The sequence below is a fragment of the Felis catus genome, chromosome C2 (assembly GCF_018350175.1).
Source record: "Felis catus isolate Fca126 chromosome C2, F.catus_Fca126_mat1.0, whole genome shotgun sequence".
NCBI classification, from domain to species: Eukaryota; Metazoa; Chordata; class Mammalia; order Carnivora; family Felidae; genus Felis; species Felis catus.
This window is the reverse complement of record NC_058376.1, coordinates 28,506,578-28,515,820: the sequence shown is the minus strand read 5'-3', so window position 1 is coordinate 28,515,820 and position 9,243 is coordinate 28,506,578. Positions and strand designations below refer to the sequence as shown.

General features: G+C 37.6%; 1 protein-coding gene across 2 annotated transcripts in view; it reads right to left on the bottom strand.

Moving 5' to 3' along the window:
- Positions 1-1,008: 1,008 nt before the first annotated feature.
- Positions 1,009-9,243, bottom strand: part of NRIP1 (nuclear receptor interacting protein 1) — a 49,261-nt gene continuing 41,026 nt past the window's right edge. For both annotated transcript variants that reach the window (XM_006935964.5, XM_019839501.3), the window contains exon 2: positions 1,009-8,305. In XM_006935964.5, the coding sequence (XP_006936026.1) occupies positions 4,494-7,961 (3,468 nt within the window). In that variant the 5' untranslated portion in view covers positions 7,962-8,305 and the 3' untranslated portion in view covers positions 1,009-4,493. The remainder of the gene's footprint in view (positions 8,306-9,243) is intronic.

Sequence of the window (9,243 nt, the reverse complement as noted above, 5' to 3'; positions counted from 1 at the left end):
CTTAGAGACTACGTACATAAATAAATAGGTAAACTTAAAAAAAATCCCTTACTAGGCAATTACTCTGTGCACCTGTTATGTATTTTCACAATATAAATCAATAGATCAAACAAAACATGGTTGCACATCTCTGACTCTAAAGATGGTGTCTGTATGTTATAGCAAAGTGTTAACTTTTTCAGTATTTTAATAATGTAGAAGAGTTGAATGTATTTCTGCTACTCGGTTATGTTTTAGACAAGGTTTATAAACCTGTTAGGAGAGTACCTGCAAAATTTTCACTATTGTAATAGACTTATTTTACTGACAGAAAATATAAACTCATTTTGGGAAAATGCCTTCTTCCTAAATTATCATTAATAACATATTTGTAAAATAAAACTTCCCAGGCTCTCAGTTCACAAAAATTGTTTTTTTTTTTCCGTAAAAAAAATTGGTCTCTATTATTTATTACATATGTATTTCACTTATCATTGTCAATTGCTCATTACCTATACCTATATTATATATATATATATATATATACACACATATATATATATATATGGATGCATGTGTACACACATATACATTCATTTTTGGAATGTGATGGAAGACCATTTTAATTTTAAAATAAACATAACACTCATTGAACACTGGATAAAAACCTTCTAATAAAACCTTAATTTAAAACAAATATTCATCAAGTCTTTATTTTTTAACATTGTACAAATTCGTTCTCCCTTTTAAAATCTACAGTGATCATTCAGTTATACACCAAATAACAGAACTGAGGACAGGTAGGCTGACTATCTTTTTGAGAGATGCTTTAATTGTTCTGCTTCTAGATACACTAAGTTGCTGGCCACCTTCTTCTTCGCCGCACCCCTCCCCCCCACCGCCTTAATTTTTCTAAGAAGGGCAAAGCATCCTTGAAGACTGCTATTTTCATAACCAGAGACTTTTATATTTATGGAAAACCTACAAAACCAGAGAAAGCCCACAAAATAACAGTCATTTCAAACCAAAGACAATGCATTTTTTCTCATTTATTCAAATTCACTGCAGGAAGTAAACACTAAAAGATTAAAAAACAAAACAAAAAATTCACACTGCAGTATGTACAGTTTCATGACATCACATGAAGAAATTAAATTTCTAATAAAAATGACAAATTATATTACTAAGCAGATTGCATCAAAATTGGTTGTGTAAACCCCAGAATTCATATCATGAATGGTAATGTGCCTGTATTCCAGCATACTGGAACACTCTTGGTATAATGTTACATTTCCAATGGGATTAAAAAATTCATGAAAGTAGTTGTCTGAACTCTTTATGTTGAAAAGTGGTTGACTTGATTTTAAAAAGTTTTAAGACCCTTGGATTCAAAGCACATTCTTTCACAAAGCTTAAACCACAGAAGTCATGTCCGGAAATGGAATACTGTCCTGTTGGGATGGACATCTGATCTGACTTGTTAAGACATTTTGCCAAATGCACAGACGCACAGGGTCCCCCATGCACTTTTCATGCAGCAGGTAATCACAACTTAAATAAAGGGTTTATTCTATACATTTGTCCAGACTTGCAACTGTATACACACATGCACAATTTTTAAGCCTGTCTGATTATATTTACACTTATACATGGAATATACAGAAACCAAAGAGATTAAAAGGCTTTTCTGTTGCATTAGAACAATACAAAATATGTATTTTTCATTAAGGAAATCACTATTTACATCACCTTTAAAAACTGATTTTAACATCTTCATGTAACAAGTCAATATATATATATATACATATTATATATATATATATATATATAAAATATATATTCTCACCAGTTTACTCTTCTGTAAGATGTACCAGAGAATAAACAGGTAATGCTACCTTACTGATGCCAATGAGAGCTGTAGTACCCTTTCACAAATGACTTCATTAAGAAGAAATTGTCTAGATATCTAAAATAGTCCTTGAAAACGTGTGTATGTGCATCCTTGTATCTACATATGCATAAACAAAGTGGATATGGATGTATGCCCTTTCTCACCACTCTACTTTAAAATCACCCTAAACTCAAATTGGGGACATTCTCCAGTACATCAGAACATCATTCTTGTGGTCATGTTTATCTACGTATTATATACCCTCATCCCTTTAACTGTTAATAATGATAACAAAACCAACCAACCAAAGAAACAAACAAAAATGTGGCAATGCTGGCCCTTGATGTCCTTTTCCTTGACCTAAATTTCACTCCTTTGTAAAAGCCTCTTTTCCCCTAATCAAAAGGGAATACCAACAATTTTTCTAACCTACCTCTAAGGCTCCAGACTTTTCATAATGGCAGGAAAAAAATGACTTGCTTAAAAGCTCATTTATATTGTCACAAGATTGTCACAGAGTAAATATGGGATGGAGTAGAATATATTCACTGGCCAGTGGAATTTCCACTTCAGAATAAGCATATGCCTTCATCTCTCCATGATGTAGCATAATATTCACTCTTGACTACTGTTTTATAATATATCCAGTAACTATTTACAAATCATTTTGAGAAAAAATAATCACTTAGGGTTTTGGATCATATTAGGAAATAACGCCCATTTTTAATATAAAAATCTTAGAAACAACTTCAAGTAGAACAACTTCAAATAGATATCCTTCTAATTAATAGTTGATTATGTAACGATTTTTTGATAGGTCAGTTGCAAACCTGGTTCACTTTTAAAAACAAAAGTATCTGGTGAATGAATGGTGGACTGTAAAAACTGCACTTAAACATATGGATTCGTTTCAAGATCAAAACCCCATGTGGCTCAATAGTAAGTTCTTCCAAGAGAACACCCGTGTTTACTTTTAATTACTATTTTAAAATAATAGATCCAATGGAGTGGTTGTGTACAACTCCTGTCACGCCATGTCTTTTCTACTGTTAGTCAATCTGAGTTTAGTGCCATTCGTGGGTTTGAAGTAAGTATTTTCACCTTTGTCAGCAATGTTCTTAGGACAATGATTTTAATAGAAATTAAGGATGTATTCAGGAGAAGTGTCCAAACCATCCTGGAATCACCTGAGTTTGGTAAGTGGCCCTGTTATTCCATCCCTAAGGCTAATTAAGTAGATGTTACTCATTAGAACACAATAAATAATCACAGATTTTCCTGAGATGTTGAGCCAGATATGAAAGTTGTCCCCTCCACCCAATTTTTTTTTTGTCATAAAAAGTATTCTGAACCCGATTTCCAAAGACATAGCGGTTATATATGAACTACAATATTGCAAATTTTGGGTTGATGTATAACTGTACTGGGGAAAATATAGGCATCAAATAGGGTTTGTTTTTTTTTTTTTTTGGTTTTTTGTTTTTTTTTTACAATCCTGTGTTCTGAGAAAAGTCATAAGCAATGGTTCTCAAACTTCAACATGCAGAAGAAACATCTGGGGAGTGTGTTAAGATGCAGATGGGAGATTCCCAGGTCCACTTAGCACAGATTGCTGTTCTGTAGATCTGAGATGCCGTCTAGGAATCTGCATTTTAAAACAAGTGCTCCAGATGATTCGAATGCAGGTGGTCTGAGTCCAGCTTTTAAGAAACCCTGGTCATAAGACTCACAGGTACCACAGAAATGGTGAGAAGTAAGTTTTACAAGAGATGGTGAAAATTGTCCAAAGAAAAGCCATTTTGCTTCTGTTAAAAACAACTTCTTAAATATTCAACTATTCAGGAAACCACCTGAAGATAAATGTTAACTTCCTAATTCTGTAAAAGGAGGAATATTAATTTAGTAAAGTAGTTAAAATACAAAAATGGAAATCTGCCTTTTTTTTTGTTTTTAAGGATCTATCAAACTTCCATCAGTTGTAATCAATTTTTACTAAGTAGTACAAGGTTTAAAGAATTAGGTATTGAAAAGGACTGGGGTGGGGTAGACACATTGGGAACCACAAAACCCCTTCCAAGAGTTAAAAATAATTTTTTTTTAGCAAAAGTGAAAAATGTAAGCATATTTTTTCTATTTTATTTTTGAATCGGATAATGAGAAGTGAATTAGGTTTTTTTATTCAATAATTAACATTTAAAGAGTTATTCAACAATTTGGACTTAAAAACACATGTGTTATGTAGACTGACTTCTGCAAAGCAAAATAAAGTACCCTAATAAAGGCAGTAAAATGCATTAATCCACTATGGATGGAGATTTACATTTTCATTTATGCCTATTATTTGTGATTATAAAAGAATTTCATTCATAGGCTACTCACAGTTGTTGTCTGATGCATACAGAGTGTTAAACAACCAATTGCTAGTTCAGTAGTTTCCTCATGACATCTAACGTAAAGCAAAAAGTAGTATGCATATTTAAACATCACCAGTAACCAATACTTTTCAAAATGAAAAAAGTTTCAATTATACCATGCTTTTCTCAAATCATGCTCTTATTTATACAGATCTCAAGTTCATACTAATTAGTTTTAAAAAGATCCAAAGCTGGATGGCAGGTACATTTTATTCTGATTCTTTTTTTATTGTTAGCACGTTTCCCAGAAGTCCATAAACTTCTCCATTTGCGCTGTGTGGGCGAGAGGCATTACTTCCCATATGGCTATTGTAAGGGCTTCTGAGATTAAAGAAAGAAGCTTTAGTTTCTGCAGCAGGAAGCAACTCTTCTTTGATTGTAACCTGTGAGACGCTTTCAGCAGATGAGGGCTCCCTCCAAATGTCCTTGTCCTGTGTTTCTCGACTGGTAACAGAACCGCCTCCCTTCTGAAGCATGTAATACAGTATTGGGTTAGTTTTGGTCAGTCTGGGACAGTCTTTTTCATACTCATTCTTATCTGCATCTGTGATTACCCACTTAATGGGTCCCTTCTCACTGGTCATGGAACACCCATTCGAAAGCCCAGATTCTGGTCTAGACCCTGCACAGCCCATGTGCTCGGGAAAAGAAGGGCTCATGGGAGCTTTTACTCCCCCTGGGTATGGAAATGTCCTGCTATCCATGCAACTGCTCGGCTGAGGGGAGCTGTACATCAGTCCATTTAAAGAAGAAATGCTGAATTCAGGCTTGCTGTTGGTCACAGGATTTTTGTGTCCTTTCTTTTTACTCTCGACAACAGAGTTACTCCTGTGCTGGGACAAATCTCTTACACAGTTTTCTGAGAGAAGCAGCTGTTTCAGAACATTGAAGCTTTTGCTCTCTCTGGCCCAACTCCTATGTTCACCATCGCTGGCTGAACCATGGCTGGCAGGATATTTAAATTCAAGATCACTTTTGTTAAATTTCAGCTCTTGCTGGTTAAGCAAGGACCCATACAACACTTCTGAAGCACTGTGACTGTTTGCAGCATCGACTATGTTATTTTTCATCTTTTTAAACGGATTTTCTAAAGGCTCCGTGTAAAGCTTCCTTTTCTTAGGAACCATGCAAAGATTCTTTGATTCTAGAAGTGTCAGTTCACTATTTCTGTGACTATTGTCCAGATCATCTGCCAGGTAACTCTCTTGATTCTGTCTGAGCAATCGACTTAACAGACCATTCTTTGAGAAAGAAAAATCCTGAGGTGAAACGGGCTCCGATTTAAAGTCCTCGGGCACTGGTAAGGCAGCTGTGCTTCTCTGCACGGGAGGAGCCATACCTAAGAACGGGGCACCCTTGGCGTCGTGGCTCAAGTGCACATTTGTATTATGAATATGTAAGTCATCGCAAGGCTCAGATTTTATTTTTACCATCAGTATTTGTTCATTTAAAGCTCTATCTGTGTGTTCCTGAGTGCTTTCATCTCTTAAAGGAATTTTCTCTTTCTTTTCACTCTTCCCTTTGTTGGGGTTTCCCAGGAGCAACTGGAGGACAGTGCGCCTTTCAAGCAGATTTTCTATTTCAGAACCAGAAAGTCCTGATTCGGGACCTGTTGCTGGACTGCTAAATGCCTTATTTTCTTCAACCGCATTTGTTTTATTTGAGAGCAGAGGACTATTTAATCTGTCAACCATGCCTACAGGTTTATCTGTGTTTACACTTAGCAGCTGCTTACTAGGTCTCTGCTCTTCTCCTGCTGCGGAAGACTGCATTCCACACTGAGCTAAATTTTGTAACAGTTTACTGGCACTGAAAGTTGCAGAGTTTTGTGCACCTTCATTTTGGACTGGTTTCTCTCCTTGCGATTCTTTGCTTTTCGTAAGGTCCATCAAGTGGTTAGATGCAGTATTTGCTGGCTTTTCAGGTTGAGAGCTGCAGGCATATGGTGGGGAGTTCCATTTGATGACCAGAGAGTGTTGGGAAAGGTTGATGGGAGACTCTGCTTTTGAGGATCCCAGTAATGGCGGAGTGCTCACTGGGGTAGTCCTGTTTGTACTGGGGCTTTCTATTACAGAAGTCCTCGTGTAATTCTGTGAACCGAACTTTGTCACGTCACTGTGTACTTCCTGAGGACTGCTGTTTCTTTCGACGCTTTCTTCATTCTTGTGGCCGAGGAGCAATTGAAGAAGTGTTACTTTCTGGTGCGAATTTAGCTTGGAATTCTTTGAGGTATCTTGATCTTCTTTGAGATCGACACTGGGGACTTTGGGATCCCAAGTGTTTAGCAAGGACTGAGTTAAATTATCTAGAGAAACAGGCTGGTCGGGTTCTGGTTTCTCAATTCGATGTTTGCAGGACAAGTCTATGGGAACACAGTTGGAATAAGAACTTTCATCGCCACTGCTATCATCTGTAAAACTAGGATTGTTATCTGAGTACTCATCAATGGTTGTAGGTGTACTGCTATCCTCAAAAATGCTTCCTCTCTCACTATGATTATGTCCGTTCATTGGCTTTGGTATGGTCTGGCTTTTAAGAAGATGTAAAAGCAAACTATTACTAGCAGCTTGTTTTATACTGTTTCTTTCCAGTGAGTTCTTATAGCCTGCATTTTTGGGGGAAGAGGGAACACCCACCGGATTCTGAAACGTGGTATTCTTGCTAGCCATTAGTTTGCTTGATGATGTTCTTGCCTGACCATTGAGATGGCTTGACATTCCTTTTGAGAGCTGGAAACTGCCAACATCCTTCTGGCCGTTTTCCTGCAATCTGGCCATCGCAGCAAGTCTCTCACTGGCCGCCTGACTGGCGTTTTGTGTTTTTAAAGCATGTTCTCGAGAATACTGCTGCAAATGGGCTTCACTCGAAAGGAGTAATGCTAACTGGCTGCAAGCAACACTAGGTTTGGGGGAAGTGGCAGGACTAGCCCTTTTTTCCACCATGCTTGCAACCGCCTGCAATCTTGCAGCACACGACAAGGGTTCGCTCATGACCTTTGTCCCACTTTGTCCAACACGATGCGGTGACTCTGGGAACCGATCTCTGATGAGGTTCTTAGTTACGTCAGGAAGACTGGTATCGGGCTTTTGATCTTTAGCTTTACTTTTCTTCAACAAAGTTTTTAAGTGACTTGACGCAACACCGTAGCACCTTAAATCTTTTTCCACTTTTAAGGAGTCATGACTGAGGGCATATCCTTGCTCCTTGAGGCTCTGCCTAATTTGTTGCGACAGAGCAACAGTCTGCAGCCTAGAGCTGAATGACTGAAGCAAAGAGGCCAGTAATGTGCTATCTTGTTTGCCTTTAGGCACATTGTCAACCATGCCAGCTAGCAAAGCTTCCTTCTTTACGTTTAAATTTACGATGGAATCAGACAGCCTCTTCCGCTTCGCTGCGTTCCAGTCCTCAGAAGACTGCAAGAGCCTGGCTTTTTTGAGATGCAACATGCCAGATCCCTGATGTGAATGTGTATTGAGAACGGGCCCATTACTTTGACAGGTGGGAAATGCACTGCCAGAAATGTTAAAGTTCTGATCGTCTTCATTATGCCCAGCAGACTTTTTGTCAACGGCAGTCCCTGATCCCTCTGCTGCCTGATGCATTAGTAATCCTTCTAGGTAAGTTAAAACAATAGAATCCTGGTGCACATCAGAGCCAAGCTCTTCTCCATGAGTCATGTTCAATAGAAGTGTTCACAAGGGCTTGGTTTCTAGTCACGCTGAAGAATGGTTTTCTGTGGGGGAGTGAGATGTAACTTTAATAAGCGGGCGTCAGTTTATCACCTTCCATGGTAATTAGACAGAGATGCACTGTTTCACTCCAACCAGGATTTCTTCTGGCAATGACAAAAAAAGCAGGCAAACTCCAAAGCAGTAGGACCACAGAGCAGATCAACTCCTAAGCAAGAAGAAGCAGAAGAATTCCTTAATACGTAGGTCTACAGAAGCAAGCAGACAGACTCCTTAGTGAATGCACTGCTCCTTCTTCATCTTGCTTCCAATTAAATGCAAATATCAGTGCTCTAAAAAATAAATAAATACATAAAAAAGTTAGGGACAGAGCTAGAATTATGCTATGATACCTATAAGCAAAAGAATCAAATACGTGTAAGTTTCTGTATATATGTGTGTGTGTGCATAAACATAATACACATACATATGTATGCATTACAGTCACTTCTTTAGTAATATATTTTGCCGTTCCTATTAGATCGGAAATCTCCACTGGAAAGCCTATAAATTAATCCATATTGTTAAAATGATCAAATCATTTAGAGAAAGCACTTGGGTGTTATAGGACTGTCTTCCGAAGAGCACAAAGTTTCTGAATTTTCATGAGCACTTTCTGCAAAGTAATATGAATGCTAAGTCTCTTTTATAGTAAGGGAGCCAGAATTTGCTCTCTGACGTGCCTGGGAGCTTATGAAGGAACAAAAGCAGCAGTCCAGGAGAAAACAAGAAAAGAGACAAACATGACATGAACCCCTCTGATGAGCTGGATGTGGAGGTGAGGACTGAAGAGAGATGCACTTCTGACATCATCCTTGAAACATCACACATTCTACAAGTGATCTGTAGAATTTCTGTTTTCAAAGAAATGGAAGCACTAACAAATACAAGTATTTTGTGGGCCTATGTAAACTATGACAGTCTTAGTCATATTCATAAATATTTAAGTGTAATCACAAACTTATTCACCCATAATTTTACCATGACTTATTAAAAACAGAAGAGATGGATTCTCTAGATGCTCATCAAGTGTATCCGAGGTTTAATGTTTGTTTTGAAATCTTTACTCGTTTGCTTTATGTAGAAATTTTAATGTGAGGTCCATTCTGAGCACATGCAGAACATAGGTTGTGGGTGAACCTGTAACTCCCAAGTTCCTAGGATGTCCCTAATATAAAGTACTTTTCTCCCCACGCATGCTATCTCTTTTTGTGTGGCTTTGCTATTACTG